The 17,485-nt window shown below is 46.6% G+C and overlaps 1 protein-coding gene across 3 annotated transcripts in view; it reads right to left on the bottom strand.

Moving 5' to 3' along the window:
- SUSD1 (sushi domain containing 1) overlaps positions 1–17,485 on the bottom strand; it is a 125,146-nt gene that overhangs the window by 89,866 nt on the left and 17,795 nt on the right. For all 3 annotated transcript variants that reach the window (XM_058672299.1, XM_058672297.1, XM_058672298.1), the window contains exons 2-3: positions 14,835–14,948; positions 11,987–12,142 (exon numbers count right to left, since the gene is read on the bottom strand). In XM_058672299.1, the coding sequence (XP_058528282.1) occupies positions 11,987–12,142; positions 14,835–14,847 (169 nt within the window). In that variant the 5' untranslated portion in view covers positions 14,848–14,948. The remainder of the gene's footprint in view (positions 1–11,986; positions 12,143–14,834; positions 14,949–17,485) is intronic.

Genomic DNA, 17,485 nt, shown 5'->3' with positions numbered 1-17,485 from the left:
CTGGTGAATCCAAGAGCAAGAACAATATGTGGGTCATGTCGGGTCAGGCCGCAATACCAGCCAGTTCACACTAGGGCCGGGACTGAGGGCTGGCTGGGCTGGCTAGGCTGTAGTCCCCACCGGTGTGAGCTAGAACTGGGGGCAGGCCAGGCCAGGCCAGGCCAGGCTACAGCACCCACTGACAAATGCCAAGGTGAGGCGGGCCATACATACCAGACTGGACTGCAGCACCGAACCTGCACACATGAGACCTAGGGGACAGTGGGTGAACCTGGTAGAGGGGCTTCAGGGAGATCCCCTGCCAGGCCACTATTCCCACTGGTTAGCATGAGAGCTGAGATCAGGGGCAGACCAGGTCAGGAAGGGCTACAACACCTATTCGCCTGCATGTAAGCCGGATCGGGACAAGCCAGGCTCAGCGGACTGTGCCTACTGATACATGCATAAGCCAGAGGGGTAAAGGTTGGTTGAGCTTTGCTGCAGCATCAGCTAGCAGATGCTGGCACAGGGGGAAAACTCTGACGAGCTAAACTGCAGTACCACCTGGAGAGTGCAAGATCTGGAGTAGGAATGGGCCCATGAAGGAAACAGTGGGCACCTCTTTCTTGAACAGCCACTCCCACTGGTGAAAATGAGAACTGGGACTGGGGCAGAGAGTGGCCCACCAGCACATGTGTGGGCTGGATAGTGGGACTGGTTGGGTTGAACTAGGCTTCAAAGCCCATTGATATGAATGAGAACTGAGTGGGATGTGGGACAGACAAGGCCAGTCTGCTGTACATACTGGCAAACATAGGAACCAGGGCAAGAGGCAGGCCTGGTGGTGGTTATTGTGGGTCATTCCGACTAGGCTACAACTACCATTGGTTTGCGTGGGGGCTGAGTGTGCGGTGGGCAGGATCAGGCTGCACTGCAACACCTGTTAGTTTACTTAGAAGACAGGGCTGGAAGCAACTGACCCAGCAATTGCAACTAACAGTGTGCTCATAGGCCAATTTGAGAGACAGACTCTGCCAGACCCTGCATTGGCATGCACACACAAGAATCAGGTCAGGGATCACCTCAGATGAAGTTTCTTTGGGAATCCCCCCAACTGAACTGCTGGACTCAAAACTCCAACCATGGAGAAAATTGCAGGTTCCATGATCTGACATGGAGTGCATGTGTCAGAGCTGGGCCTCCTCAGTGGCTTAGAGCAGTGGACAGCATATGCAGATGCAAATGGTGGATTTGGCAGTACGCTGAAACCTGCAGAGGACACCTAGTACCATAACAAAGGATGGAGGACAGAACAAATCTATCAACTACCCAGCCAAGAGTTAGCAGTGAATACCCAGGCAAGCAGAGAGTCTAAGGTGGACTATGTCAGCTGGTGGATTCTGGAGAGAGTTCATCATGATCGGAGTGGCAAGATTGGTAGCAGAACAGAACTACTGAACTATCAAAACCACTTGAGTGGGACCCTCAGAGCATGCCCCAGATTGGGAACCCTGGGATGTTGGGAAGCTGGGTATGGCTTCTCCCCCACCTCTCCCTTCCCCCTAAGATTCAGGAAGAAAAAAAGAGAATGTCAAAACAATGATCACAATCACTTTCTTCTAGCCGTTGACCCTTCACATCCTAATCAAAATCATAAAAGTATCAAAATTTTAAAAAATAGTAATAAAAAATTAAAAAATATAAATGAGTTCTTTGCGAGTCTGGCATGATGGCTCAGTGGCTAAATCCTCACTTTGAATGTGCCAGGATTCCATATGAGCAGCAGGTTGTGTCCTGGCAGCTTTACTTCCCATCCAGCTCCCTGCTTGTGGCCTGGGAAAGCAGAACAGGATGTGCCAAAGCCTTGGGACCATGCTCCCACGTGGGAGACCTGGAAGAAGCTCCTGACTCCTGGTTTCAGGTTGGCTCAGCTCCGGACATTGCGGGTACTTGGGGAGTAAATCATCAGACAGAAGATCTTCCTCTCTGTATATCTGACTTTCCAATAAAAATGAAATAAATCTTAAAAAGGAAGGAAAGGAAAGGAAAGGAAAGGAAAGGAAAGGAAAGGAAAGGAAAGGAAAGGAAAGGAAAGGAAAGGGAAAAAGGAAAAAGGAAAAAGGAAAAAGGAAAAAGGAAAAAGGAAAAAGGAAAAAGGAAAAAGGAAAAGCAAAGGAAAAATGAGCACCACTCTCCTGAAGACAACATAGGGCCTGGGCTCAAAGCTGAACTTAAACCTGGCCACCAGGCCCAGAACAGTGTCCTCCTGCTATGTCTGTCTGTCTGTCTCTCTCTCTGAAGCTTCCTCACCCAACTCCAGGTTCAAGGGCTTCTTAGGCCCACCCCAATTTTTTCAAAGCCTGGGTGCAGATTCCCCCTCGCATCCCAGAGGAAGAGGCGGAGATACAACTGCCAGGAAAAGCAGTCTCTGACAGAAGTGCAATACGCACTCAGAAATCCGCAGTCTGTCACAAAGGCTCCGTACCACATAGTCCTGGTACGTGAAGTCTCCAGGATATGCAAATCCATAGAGCTAGAACGTGGATTAGTGGTTGCCTAGGACAGTCGGAGGAAGTAGGAGCATCCACAGATATGGGGTGTCTTGGGGAGTGATGGCAATGTTCCATTATTAGTTTATAGCAATGTTTGTAGGTTTCCGTGAATATATGTTGGGGTCTCAAAAAGTTTTTGGAGAAGAAAGCATTTAGTTTGGTAGTTAGACACCAGCTAGAACACCCATGCTCCAAATCGGAGTCAGGTGGAGGGGACAAGGGGTCAATTCCCACCTCTGGCTCCTGACTCCAGCTTCCTGCCAGTGTAGACCCTGGGAAGCAGCCGTGACAGTTCAAGGAGTTGAGTTCTGCCACCCATGTGAGATACCTAGATTGAGTTCCTAGCTCCTGGTTTCAGACCAGCCCAATCTCACCCATTACAGGCATTTGGGGAGTGAACTAGCAAATGGAAGTGTTTATTCTCTCTCTCTCTCCCCACCCTCTCTATGTATACATACATCTGTGTGTGTTTCTCACACATTTAAAATACTCATGAAAAAGTAGAATTAAATTTTGGTATTAAAAAGTTTGAAATCTACAGATTATTTTTCCATAAAAATCATGTTCTAGGGGGGTCAACATTGTGGTTAGCAGGAAGAACCATCTCCCATAAAGTCAACATCCCTCATGGGTGCTCCCTCATGTCCCAGCTACTCCTCAGTTAGCTCCCTGCCAGTGCACCTGGGAAACCAGCCGAAGATGAACCAAGTGCTTGGCAGCCTGTGAAAAAATGTGGGAGACACAGAAGAAGCTTCTGGCTCCTGACTTCAGCCCAGCCCAGCACTGGACATGATGTCGATTTGGGGAGTGAATCAACAGAAGGCAGATCTGTCTCTTCTCTCTCTACAACTCTGCCTTTCAAATATAAATAAATAATAAATAAATCCTTTTTAAAAAACCTATATTCTAAAAAGCAGCATATTTCTTACTTTAAACGGGTACATTTTAGGACATGACAAAGATGACAAAGAAGCGATTTTTTTTTAAGGCAAAAAAAAAAAAATCAAAGTCATTCCGTATCTCCCAGAACCAGAGAAACATCCACAACCCTCCTAAAAAAAAGCAATGATCATCTATGAAGACCAGAGACCCAACCTGACCCAGGACTTCCTGTCAGAAACACTGAGCGCTACAGAGCTGGGGGGTAATATTTATAGAGTCCTAAGGAGAACAGAACAAACATCATGCTCTGTTAAGCAAAGAAATGACATTTTAGAACATGAAGGATTGCAGGAGTTACACTGCTGACATTTCTTTTCTGGAGAAAAGAAATTGAGAAACTACTCCAGCAGCAGGAAATCCGAGTTCATAATGTCAAAAAGGGGAAAGCAGAGATACAACAACGAGTAAGCAAAAAGGAGACCCAAAAGTCAGACTCAATATTGCTGACAATAGAATCGAGGAGTTTAGAATAAATGTTACAAAAGCATTTTTTTTTAAGATGTATTTATTTTTATTACAAAGTCAGATATACAGAGAGGAGGAGAGACAGAAAGGAAGATCTTCCATCCAATGATTCACTCCCCAAGTGAGCGCAATGGCCAGTGCTGCACCGATCCAAAGCCAGGAGCCAGGAAATTTCTCCAGGTCTCCCACGCGGGTGCAGGGTCCCAAGGCTTTTGGCCATCCGCGACTGTTCTCCCAGGCCACAAGCAGGGAGCTGGATGGGATGTGGAGTTGCCAGGAACAGAACCGGCGCCCATATGGGATCCCGGCACATTCAAAGTGAGGACTTTGGCCACTAGGCCACAGTGTCGGGTCCCAAAAAGATTCTCAAAGTAGAACAAATAGAACAAAATCCACATCAATCTTCAAATTGTATAGATGAAGGAAACATTGAGAAGTCTATAGGTGTTCTTAGATCTGACTCATCATTCTTGCTTAGCAAGATTGCTTTTTAACACTTCCTTGTTTAGTATATCAATTTTTAATTTATTTATTGGAAAGATTGAGTACACCCACTCACTCATTCACTCCCCAATGCCCGGATGGTGGCAGAGCACCAGAAATGCAATCCAGGTCTCCAACACGGGTGTCAGGGACTCAAATTACCTCAGCTGCTTCCCCGAGTCGGCCTGGGCAGGAAGCTGGAGGCCAGAGCTGAAGGCAAGCACCAAACCCAGGCTCACCAAGGAGGCACACAGGCACCCTAACCACTACGTCCAACTCACCCAGTCCTGAACAAGATGTCCTTATTCTACTCAGGAATTCGCTATTTCTCTAGCTCCCTGACCTCTGCAACTTTTTTTTAAAGGTTTATTCATTTGTATTAGAAAGGCAGATGTACAGAGAGGAGGAGATATAAAGATCTTCCACCCACTGGTTCACTCCCCAAGTGGTTACACTGGAGCCAATTAAAAGCAGGAGCCAGGAGCTGCTTCTGGGTCTCCATGTGTGTGCAGGGTCCCAAGGCTTTGGGCCATCCTCGACTGCTTTCCCAGGCCACAAGCAGGGAGCTGGATGGGAACTGGAACAGCTGGGACACAAACTGATGCTCACATGGGATCCCAGCACACGCAAGGTGAGGATTCAGCCACTAGGCTATCGTGCCAATCCCCCTACTTATTTTTAGGTCTTTGAGGAAATGCCACTGGGACCTCCAGAGGTTACATCATCATATATTCCTACCAAGGATTTCATGGTTTCTACATCCTCAGCAACACTTTCTGTGATTTTCTGGTTTGATTTGGTTTGTTGAAGTCACCTTAATGGGTATGAGGTGTAGGCCTGCTTCTGAGCAGCAAATGCCAAGCTCATTGACACATTGAATGAATCAAAAGGGAAAACACCTCTATTCCATTCTGTAGCAGCAGAGGGAAAGCTTTTATGTGCCAAGGATCATTTGGAAATTTGTAACATCATTTACAGGCCATGCACAATCATCAACTTGAAAATTAGCCGGCTCTAGATTTATTGAATTTCCAGTCCCACCTGTGGTTGCCTTGGCAGAGCCAGGTCAGATGATTTTGTTGGCCTTACACGGCCTCGGGCTGGGCATTCCCAAGCCCTGAAGGGATCATTGAACTTGAACCTCAGCCAGAACAGCTCCTTGCTAGCAACCAGCAGAGCCAAAGAGGACACTCTCCATGGTCCCCAGGCCGTCTTCAGTGTGCAATAGCCTTCGCCCCCCGTGGCTCGCATGGGCTTGGGGAGTCAAAGCGACTTCAAAAATGGTTCTGCTACTTTCCATCTGTACTCCAGCATGTCCCTGAACCCTGCTAAACCTCTGTAAAGTGGAACTAATTAGAGCAGGCTTTCTCTAAGGCAGGGATTACCTGAGATCCAGAGCACGGCACTCAGGGCAGTGTCTGGAAGCCCCCGATAATGCCAGCTGTGAGGCTTACAGGAAAGGCCATGCCTCTTCACTGACTCACTTCTCCCTGGCACCCAGCTGCTCCTCCACGGTCCGTGTACACGGTCCGTGTACAGGGCAGACACACATTCTCAGGGGTTGCTGGCTAGGGCCCGAGAAGTGACCTCAGGCAGGTTGTGCTAGATCTAAATGTGGCAAGACAGAAGCAGTCACTTTTTTGAAGTTCTAGTAGGTTTGTCTGTACTTTATCAAAGTGGAACCTTCTCTTGTGTACATTTTATGACTGGCTTCTTTCATTCAAGATAAAGTTTTGCTTGCTTTAAGATTGATTTGGTTATTTGAAAAGGAGAGTTACAGGCTGAGGAGAGACAGAAAGATCTTCCATCCAGCTGGTTCACTTCCTAGATGGTGCAACAGCCAAGGCTCGCCTAGGCCAAAGCCAGCAGGTCAGGAGATTTACCTGGGTCTTCCCTTTGGTACAGAGGCCATCTGCTGCTGCTTTCCCAGTAGCATTAGGAGGAAGCTGAATTGGAAGTATGGCAGCTGGGACTGGTGTCTCAGTGGCCTAACATGGGCTCCCGACATAAAGTTACAATTCTCCCATGCTGAGGCTGGCACAGTGGCACAGCAAGCTAAGCCTCCGCCTGCAGTGTTGGCATCCCATATGGATACCAATTCAAGCCCCATCTGGCTGTTCCACTTCCGGTTCAGCTCCCTGTTTATGGCCTGGGAAAGAAGCAGAGGATGACTCGAGTCCTTGGCCCCTACACCCACACTGGAGACCCAGATGAAGCTCCTGAATCCTGGCTTCAGATCGGCTCAGGTCCAACCACTAAAGCCATTTGGGGAGTGAGCCACCAGATAGATTTATTTCTTTCTACATTTCCTTCTCTTTTTGTGAATGCCTTTCCAATAACAATAATAATAAAGAAAAAGTTCTCCCCTGTTAAGTGGGTATTGACAGATAGCTTCTTTTTGTTGCTGAGTAATATTCCACATTCATTGATTCCCCTTTCTGTTGATGATGATTGGGCTGTTTCCAGTTTGTGCTATGATGAGTATTCAAGCACAAGTCTTTTGTGGACATACATTTACTTTTCTTTCAGGCTGTATTTATTTTTATTGAAATAGATCATTGTGTTGTGGGTACAGTAAAGTTTGTGTACCTTACTGTGTGAAGATAGATATGGAGAAAATATACACTGGAGAAGCAAGGTATCAGATTGTAGAGCAGATAGAGATGTTATTAATTTCATGCTAATCTAAAATTACAAAGGCAGAGGTGTTTTGACAAAGGTTTACAAACTGTTCAGTTGTTGCCTCCATCTTAGTGACTCCTACTTTTTTTTTAAACAAGTGTGGGAGAAAAACTACCCTTGCCACATGGCAAAACACTGCTTCATTTCTTCCATCTGCTTTCAGGAAGAAAAAGCACAGACTACTGCAATCAGAGCAAAAGGGAACATGTTTAGGCCAGCAATTATGCTGTACTTGGGGCACTCGTCTCCCATATTGGAGTACCTGGATTCAAGCCTCTGCTTCATTCTCCATTCTAGCTTTTTGCTAATGTGCACCCTGGGAGGCAGCAGGTGCTGCAGGTTCAAGTACTTGAGTCCCTGCTACTCATACAAAAGACCCAGACTGAGTTCCCAGCTCCTGGCTGCAGCCTGGGCAAGTTCTAGCTATTGCAGACACTTGGGTAGTAAACCAGCAGAAGGGAGATTCATTCTCATTCATTCATTCATTCTCTCTCTCTCTTCTACATAAATATGCATGTATTGTTTAAACAACTAGAAAGCTCCCCTGGGTTTGCTTTGTGCCAGGGCTCCCCCTCTAGGGTAACAGCTCTGAATTTTAGGAGAAGCCTGGGACAGTGGCACACAGGCGAGTAAAGCCTGCATTGGGGCTAAGGACTGAGATCTGGGAATGAAAGCACTGACCTCATCAAAGGTACAAGCCTTGGATACAAGCTGTGGGAAGGAGGCCTTAGGAACTGGTGAATGGCAAAGTGTGCACACCCTGCAGGCTCTTCGGGAACCTTTGCCCCAGTTCTTAGCCAAGCAGGTGCTGTTACGTTTCTCCAGAAGAGGAGCCAGCAAGCAGCACGCCCTAACAGTGCAGAAGATGAACTTGGGAAACAGAAGGTGCCTGCTGCCCTGGGCATCACAATGGATTCCTGAATCTGAGGGAATCCCAAGGTGCAGAGAACTTACCCTGCAGTTTGCAGCAAACCCTGCTAGGGCCATGCCTGAAGTCACAGAGGCAGGAAGATGACAAACCGAAGCTCTATGTCTACACCAGTCCCTTCTCCCATCTCATTCTCAGCCTACTGTGGCCAACACCTATACAGAGGAGTGGCACCGAGCTGCTTGCTTGGATCCAGTTCTTGACAGCTCTGGGAACACCTGCTGGTTCTGCAGAACTGCCTTCAATCATCCTTGCTACTCACTCCTCATCGGGCAGGGTGACCTCTAAGGAAGCCATGAACAACAGGCTCCACTCTGCCAGGCACAATCCACTGCTGGATGCAAGGTGTTTCAGACTCCAGGAACCAGCAATGAGATTCTAGGCAAACACTGGGTTCCACAGCTGATAGCCTGAAACTTGTTGACCTGCAACCCAGCTAGCGTCCATGGATGACCCTCCAGCAACTGACTCTAAAAGAAGCTAACTTTGGTCAAGAAAAGTCATCCATCAGCTTTTACAAAGGGATGACCGGAGACCTCAAAAGAAAAGACAATGGGAATGCCTGGCAATGGACCCAGGATTTCATTTGGAAGGTATATATAAAATACAACTAAACAGTGTACTTCCAAAAAGTGAATTTCAGTGGGGCAGGTCACTGTAGCAAAGCAGGTTTGTTGTGGCGGAAGACACTCACATCCCATCATCACAGAATGCTAGCTGAAGTCCCAACTATTCTCTGCTTTCCATCCCGCTCCCTGCTAACACTCTCGAGAGGCAGCAGGTGATGGCTCAAGTGCTTGGGCCCCTGCTACCCATGTGGCAGACCCAGATAGAGTTTCTGGGTCCTAGTTTTGGCCCAGCCCTAGCTGTTGTGGGTATCTGAGGAATGAAGCTGGATACAGAAAATCTGAGTGTGTATTTCTGTGTGTGCCTGTGTGTGTCATTCTGCTTTGCAACAGAATCAGTAATTATTTTTAAAGTTGTATTTTTTTAAACAGTGAATGTTATGATAAATCATATCTCGATTTTTAAGAATGGAGTCACTGAATAATTGCCAGAAGTAGAACAAACAGAAGCTGAACCCAGATCAGGACTTCCTTCTGGAAATGTGAGCCCCTCTTTTGCTCTTCCTCTCCCTCACCTCCTCCTAACTTCTCTAAATTAAATGCATCCTCTGGACCTACACTGATAAACACACCGTTATAGGTTTTCTTCACAATCCCCACAACCTTGAAGACACAAATGCAGGTACCATTTCTCCAAAAAGTTCCCCAGACTCTTTCCTCACTGCCAAGATAAGAACATTCCTGTCTTGGGATTCCAGAAAATGTTTCTGGCCTACCTGTGACTAATACCTTATACTGAAAACAGCTGTCCGCCCATGGCCTCCCACCAGCACAGACTCAGCATGCAAGGAGCCACAGGATATATATGCTAAATGAACTGAAGCTGAGAGCATCTCTTGCAAGTCATCCTTATGCTAGTTTCTTTCTACTTCACACACCTGATTTAATAATGTAATATGGTCTGTCTGTAACTACAAAGCCAGTGATGTGCTACCAAAAACAACGTGCCTTCATGCCAAGAATCAATGAAACATTCCTTTTAAGGACTTTCCTTCAATACAGGTAAAGAGGGAGAATGAACCAGACCGACAGACTCGCTGGTTCCTGCTGACAGCAAGACAAAGCTCATTTTCTTCTTGTCTTCCCTGAAAATCTGTCAACAACACAAAGCCTGTATGCAGCATCTTTGCAAAACCATCTCAGAACCAGGATATGTTAAATTGAATTCAAACAACAAGGGAACTACCAAAAACTCAGAAGGGCTTTGCTACGCCTTGCAATTGGCCAACAAGAGCCCCTGAAGTCCAAAAGGCCACAGAAAGAGCTACTCTTCCTCACTCAGCTCAGGTCTCCAACAGGCTCGGCACCTGCCCAGTCTTCATACTGCCAAATGTGTGAGCACCCAGAAGAGAACAGGGGTATTACGATGAATGCCCAGCCACCCAAGAGTCAACAGCTGTTCATCTTTTACTACCTAAAGATTCCCACATGGACAGGTGCCAGGTCTAGTAGTTGGAAGGCTTCTTGGGATATTGGAATGTCTGGATTTGAATCCCAGCTAGACTCATGATTTCAGCTTCCTGTTAATGTACACTGTGGGGAACAGCAGGCAATGGCTAAAGCAACTTGGCTACCCCTGCATGAGAGATACATTTTGAGTTCCTGGCTCCTGGCATTGGCCTTGCTCAGCCATTGCAAATAGTGGCACAAGGCGGACAAGTGAACCAGTCAATGGGTTCATTCTCTCTCTCTGAAATAAAATAAATAAAAATGTTAAACAAGTCTTGGAAAGCTTTTTTCAATTTATTTTTAATTAATTAATGTATTTATTTTGAAAGGCAGAGCTATAAAGAGGAAGGGAAATACAGAGAGAGCTTCCTTCTGCTGGTTTACTCCCTAGATGGCCTCAACAGTCAGGGCTGGTCCAGGCAGAGCCAGGAACCTGGACCTTCTTCCAGGTTTTCCACATGAGTGGCAGTGGTCCAAGCACTTGGGCCATCTTTCATTGCTTTCCCAGGCACATTAGCAGGGAGCTGCATCAGAAGTGGAGTAGCCAGGACACAAACCAGCAACCAAAACAGAGACCACCACAGGCAGCAGACTGACCCGTTAAGCCACAATGCCAGGCCCCTGAAAAGACCTTATTTTTTTTTTTAGATGTATTTCTTTTCATTGGAAAGAAGATTTGTAGAGAAAAAGAGAGAGAGAGAAATCTTTCACTTGTTGTTTTACTCCTGAAATAGTTGCAATAGCTGGAACTGAACGGGTCATAAGCCAAAAGCTTCTTCTGGGTCTCCCACTAGGATGCAGGGTCCCAAGGATTTGGGCCATCCTCTACTGCTTTCCCAGGCCCTAAGCAAGAAGTTGGATGAGAAGTGAAGCAGCTAGGACACCAACTGGGATGCTGGCACATGCAGACAGAGGATTAGCCAATTGAGTCATTATGCAAGCCCCAAAGAGTTTTTTTAAAAGGGATCTCACTGACAAGATAACAGTAGCTACCATAGACATCTCATACTAACACCCTCAAATACTACTACATGCAACTTTTCTTTCTTTTTTTTTTCTTTTCTTTTAAGATTTTTTCATTGGAAAGGCAGATCTTACTGAAAGAACAAGAGACAGAGAGAAAGATCTTCCATTTGCTGATTCATTTCCCAAATGGCCACAATGGCCAAAGTTGAACCAATTCAAAGCTAGGAGCCTCTTTCAAGTCTCCCACGTGGGGTCTCAAAGCTTTGGGCCGAGGACTGCTTTCCCAGGCCTCAGGCAGGGAGCTGGACGGGAAGTGGAGCAGCCGGGACCAGAACTGGAGCCCATATGGGATCCCAGTGCTTACAAGGGGAGGATTAGCCAAGTGAGCCATCATGCCAGACTCTATATGCAGCTTCAAAGAATAATACCCTAGAACTATAGCTCCAAGCTCTTATAATCACCAAAAATTCCCTAATGTTAATGATTTTTCAAAGGCTTACTTGTTTTTTTAATTGAAAGGCAGAGTGAGTGATGGGGAAAGACAGATAGATCTTCAATTCACTGATTCACTCCCCAAATGCTGGCAACACTAGGCTCCATTCTGGTCTACCCTACATGGATGGCAGAGCCCGAGTACTTGGGACATCTTCCACTGCCTTCCCAGGTGCAATAGCAGGGAGCTGGATTGGAAGCAGAGCAGCTGAGACTGGACCGTATGGGACACAGGCATGCCAAGCAGCAGCTTCACCTACCATCCCACAATACTGACTCCACCCCCCACCCCCGCTTTGTTATCCTTCTAGCAGAGTTCCTCCTTTAAACTATCACTTGTCCAGCTCCTGCCCACCACCTGCCAGCCCAGACACCATCCTGCCAGCAGCATGTGGTCAGCTGCGCAGCCCCCTCTTGCGTACCTGTGCAGAAGGTGCCGTCATTGGGAATGAATGTCTTGTTGTTGTTTGTGGCCCGATAGCCTCCGAGGCAAACACAGTAGAAACCACCAAGGGTGTTGTGGCAAGATGTATGGTTCCCACAGACCACAGTGGCTCCAAACTGGCATTCGTCTTTGTCTGTGGATACAAGGAAACTGAATTCACACCATGCCCTACCAGCCACCTGTTCCACCCTGACACCCTGGACCACATCCTGGGAGGCCAGCACCCTGGTTCATTTTCCCTGTTCCTTTCTTTCCACAGGCTTTGTATATAATTGGTTACACGCCAACTATATACAAAGCAAGAAGCACAATATTCCCATGTGGCAGCCCATCCTCTATGGGAGAAATCTTCCTGAACTTTTTCACACTCAAAAAATTGGGGTTGGCACTGTAGTGTAACATGTGAAGCCACCACCTGCAATGCCAGCATCCCATACGGACGCTGGTTCAAGACCTGACTGTTCCACACCCAGTCCAGGTTCCTGCTAATATGCCTGGGAAAGCAGTGTAAGATGCCCCAAGTCTTTGGGCTCTTGCACCCATGTGGAAGACCCAGCAGAAGCTCCTGGCTTCGACCTGGCCCAATCCTAGTCATTGCAGCTATTTGGGATATAAACCAGCAGATCTTCCCTCTCTCTCTCCCTTTCTCTCTGTGACTCTACTATCTAAATACATAACTCTTCATTAAAAAAAATCTTAAAATGAATTTTAAAAAATTTTAGTCATGTCCCAGGTCTGGAGAAACAAATGCAGCTGGATGCCACTTGGTGGTGTCAGCTGCTGTCCTGCTTTTCCCTGAAGGCCCAAGTTGGAAGATTTCACGTGCAGTGATTAACTGGCAAAACTGCTAGTTCTGAGGTACTGGGAAACACAATGGAATTAGCACAGAGGCCTCATCCGGGAGAGAGGCTAATATCGCAGCAAGAATAGCTCATGCTAATGGCCAATGACCCAGTGAGTGATGTCAGCCACACGCAGGGGAGGGTTGAAATAAGTGGTCATTTTGTGTTTGCTTGCTTTAAGAGACAAAGAAGGAAAGAGTGGAACAGACATGACTCGCCTCTGCCTGCTCACTCTCCAAATGCCTGCAAGGGCCTTGCGACCAGGCCTGCTCAAAGCCAGCAGCCAAGCACCACTCCCTCAAGGAGCAAGGTGAGGCAGATTGCAGGCAGCCAATCACTTGAGCCATCAGTACTGCCCTCAATGGTCTACAATATCAAGAAGTTGGAGGCAGGAGTGTGGGCAGGATTCAAAACTAATTACTCTTCTGGCACAAGGGCTAGCCACTAGACCTAACACCCGCTCCCCTGGTTGGCTGGAATCAAACAATTAGAACTGAAAGAGCGATATGAAAGTCAATCTCTCCCATCATCCTCTATAGCTCAGGATTCAGCACCTGTTTCCTCAGAGCTCCACTGCAATCACTCGCAGCAGCACAGCATCATGAACGTGAAGTACACTAATGAGCAATGAGCTCTACTTCAAATAAACTCCATGCAAACACAGAAGACCAGGCTGATCAAATTTGGCTCCTGGGCCACAGTTGTTCATTCTGCCCTCATCTTCAAATTCAGAAGAAACTCCTGAGACCCAAATCGTTTTGAATTAAATTTTTAAAAAGTTATCTGAAAGGCAAATAGGCAAGGAGACACAGACACGAATCTTCCATCTGCTGGTACTCTCACCAAGTGCCAGGACAGCCAGGGGCCAAGTCAGGTTGAAACCAGGAGCCCAGAACTCAATCCAGGTATCTCACATGGGTGGCAGGGGTCCACGTACGCAGATTCCTGCCACGTACAAGGGAGCCCCAGATGGAGCTCCTGGCTCCTGCCTGACCCAGTCCTGACTGTTGTGATCATCTGGGGAGTAAGCGATGAATGGAAGATCTTTCTGTATCTGTCCCTCTCTCTCTCTGTAACTCTTTCAAATAAATAAATATTAGAAAATAAGAAAAAAGTTAGGAACAAATAAGGCACAAGGCCAGCCTGCAGAATGGGCAATGGGTGTGACTACGCACATTTGCATCTGCAAAGTAGACTATAACTTGAATCCAAGACTGAATTGTTATTTTTTTCTTCAAGGAGAAAAAAACCTCACAAAGATCTCACAATGAGGCTGAATACCCCATGTATCCACACCTGCAAGACAAAATTCTCAGTGTGTCCCATGTGGGTGACAATACTCACTGGCAACAAGGTTGCCAAGAGTAAACAGCGAGTTCATTAAAACATTGATTCACTCTGCCTCTCTGTACATTGCCCCTGAACACTGTCTAACTGGCATGGCACAGCAGACTGTCAAGAGGTAGGCGATCACTTGGGAGGCTTCCAGCCTAAAAGTCCATGTGTTCCTTCAAGTCATCTAAATCCTCAGAGGGTTCCAACTACCAAATATGCAGAGGATGGATTCTGGTAGACATGAGACCTGCAACAATTTGATTATCTCACCAATTAACCATTAAGTCCAATAGAAACCCGTGTTTTGCTTTTTCCCCATGATACTAATGTAACTAGCATTAAATCAAAAGAACCAGAGTACTGAAGAAACATAACATTCACTTTGGTTAAATTCAAGAGTGAAAGCAGATTTGAAATCTGCATGAAGTCAGAGTTTGCAGATCTCCAAGGTCAATGATCCTGAGGAAAACTCCAGGGAAAGATCAGATCTGAACACTAACACAAAGACTGACTGTGATCAACAAAACTACTTGTAATAAAAACATGTGAACAACACAGCAGTGTTTCCCCGCAGACTGCAACCCTTTCGCACTGGAGAATGGTGTTTCTTGATTGCAAGGTCAGACTGAACTCAAGGTTGAGACTCACCCACACACTGCATCCTTCCGTTGCCCACAAATCCATAGTTGCAGATGCAAATCTTCTTCCCATCTCTTTGCTGGCATGTAGCATGCTTGTGGCAGGTGTTGCAGATATCTAAGTCTGAATCATAAATTGCATATTTCAGAAAAGAAACATTCAAGATGATATACACATTCCTTAGTAGACATTTTCAATGAAGAACAACCCAACTTTGAAGACAAAAAATTAAGATATGACACATCTAATCTCATCCCTACCCAGAGAACCAAGCGCAAATATTCCTTTACACGGTGAGCAATACACTTTAAGATTTTTTTTTTATTTATTTGAAAGACAAAATTATGGGGGTGAGGGTGTAGGAAGAAAAATACTATCTTCCATCTGCTGGTTCACTTCCCAAATGGCTGCAAAGACTGGGGCTGTGCCAGGTCAAATCCAGAAGCCAAGAGCTTTTTCCATGTGTCCCTGACAGGTAAAGGGGCCCAAACACTTAGGCCATCTTCTGCCACTTTCCCAGGCATGTTATCTGGAAGCTGGGTGAGAAATGGAGTAGCTAGGTCTCAAACTGGCACCAATATGAAATACCTACATCATAAAGTGGTGCCTTAACCTGGTATACCACATCAGTCCCTGGTAATCAATCAATGTTCTAAGAGACTGATCCAGATGGATTCTTCCAGACTTTCAATTCCCGAACGTTTCCCACACACGGTGTACCGTCCAGGCAGAACAAGCCAACTCCTCTTACCTAATAGACTACACTACCATGCTTCCATGCCCCAGCTATAGGCTTCCTTTACCTACAATGTCACGCCCATCCTCCTTCATATCTCAACACCCACCCTGACTGTGACATGCTCTCTGGGTTCTTCCCCATTCTTCCATTCTGACTTTATTATTTTTTTAATATTCATCCATTTGGGCCCTGCTACAATGGCTCAGTGGCTAAATCCTTGCTTTGTATGTGCCATGATCCCATACTGGCGGCAGTTCGTATCCCAGCTGTTCCACTTCCCTTCTAGCTCTCTTCTTGTAGCCTGGGAAAGCAGGCGAGGATGGCCCAAAGCCTTGCTACAATGCACCTGTGTGGAGGAAGACCTGGAAAAAACTCCTGGCTCCTGGTTTCAGATCAGCTAAGTTCCAGCCATTGTGGTCTCTGAGGAAGTAAACTAGTGGAAAAAGACCTCTCTGTCTCTCCTCTGTGTAAATCTGCCTTTCCAATAAAAATAAGTAATCTTTAAAAATAAATAAATAAATCTGATTCATTCATTCACATATTTGGAATGCACAGCCACAGAGGGAGTGAAAGACAGGCAGGCAGGCAGAGAAATCTTCCATTCACTGATTCACTCCAAATGGCTGCAACAGTGAGGTCTAGACCAGGATAAGCCAGGAGCCAGGAACTCCATCCTGGATGCTCATGTGGGTGCAAAGGCCCAATACTTGAGCCATCTTCTGCTCTTCCAGGCACATTAGCAGGGATCTGGATTAGAAACAGGGCAGTTGGGCCGGCATGGTAGCCTAGTAGCTAAAGTCCTAGCCTTGCATGTACCAGGATCCCACATGGGTACCAGCTGGTTCGTGTCCCAGCTGCTCCACTTCCTTTCCAGCTCCCTGCTTGTGGCCTGGGAAAGCAGTCAAGGACAGCCCAAAGCCTTGGGACCCTGCACACACATGGAGACCCAGAAGAAGCTCCTAGCTCCTGGCATCGGATCAGCTCAGCTCCGGCCGTTGCAGACGCTTGGGGAGTAAATCAGCAGATGGAAAAATCTTTCTTTCTCTCCTTCTCTCTGTTAATCTAACTTTCCAATAAAAAATAAATAAAGCTTTATAGAAACAGTACAGTCCGGAGGGACTCAAACCAGCACTCTGATGTAGAAAGTCAACATCAAAGGCAGGGGTTGAACAAAGCTTACCACAAAGCTGTCTTCTATCCCTCCATTCTTCAGGAAAAGTACAGCTAACTCCCCCTCCATGCTCCCCTATCACTAGTTTATCCCACACCAACCAGGTCCATCTGTCACTATATTTGACCTTGCTCTGTCTTCCCAGCCTCCCAATGACGAATGAGTCACTCAAGGTCACCGATAATGCTGGCTGTCCCTGTGCTATCACAGCCCAAAGTAGACACTCAGCATCATTTGGACTGACTGGCTGCAAACAGGAATCTGAAATCTGACTTGCTACTATTCAGTCACATGAAGGGGGCGAGGAAAACATCTGCCAATATGTTACTCTAGCCATTTTCCTTCAAGGGAAAATGTGAATGTGTTTAAGATACTAACACAGTAACTGCGAGTCCCAGCAAGATGATCGCATCCCAGTTACATAGATAAACAGCAGCAATACAGGTGGGGAAAATGCCTAGAACTTCCAAACCTACCAGATGGCGAGGTCCAGCCCACACACAAGAATCCCTACCCAAGGCTACGGGATATTACATTTCGCTCTCAGTGTCTGTAATTTCAGGAGTGGCCCAGTGAGGAGAACCTCTGCGGTGTGGAATTTCATCTTGGTCTTGGCCCCATTATTACCCAGGTAATACAGCCTGGCCCTTGGGCTGCTCCAGGCAGAAAACCAACCAGCATGGGAGAATTTTAAATACTTTCAGCCATGCTGTTGTCATGGTTGCTGTTGTTGTGTTAATAAAAGATGAC

This window comes from Ochotona princeps, chromosome 14 (genome assembly GCF_030435755.1).
Source record: "Ochotona princeps isolate mOchPri1 chromosome 14, mOchPri1.hap1, whole genome shotgun sequence".
NCBI classification, from domain to species: Eukaryota; Metazoa; Chordata; class Mammalia; order Lagomorpha; family Ochotonidae; genus Ochotona; species Ochotona princeps.
The sequence above is the reverse complement of the archived record's forward strand: the minus strand, read 5'-3'. Positions and strand labels throughout refer to the sequence as shown.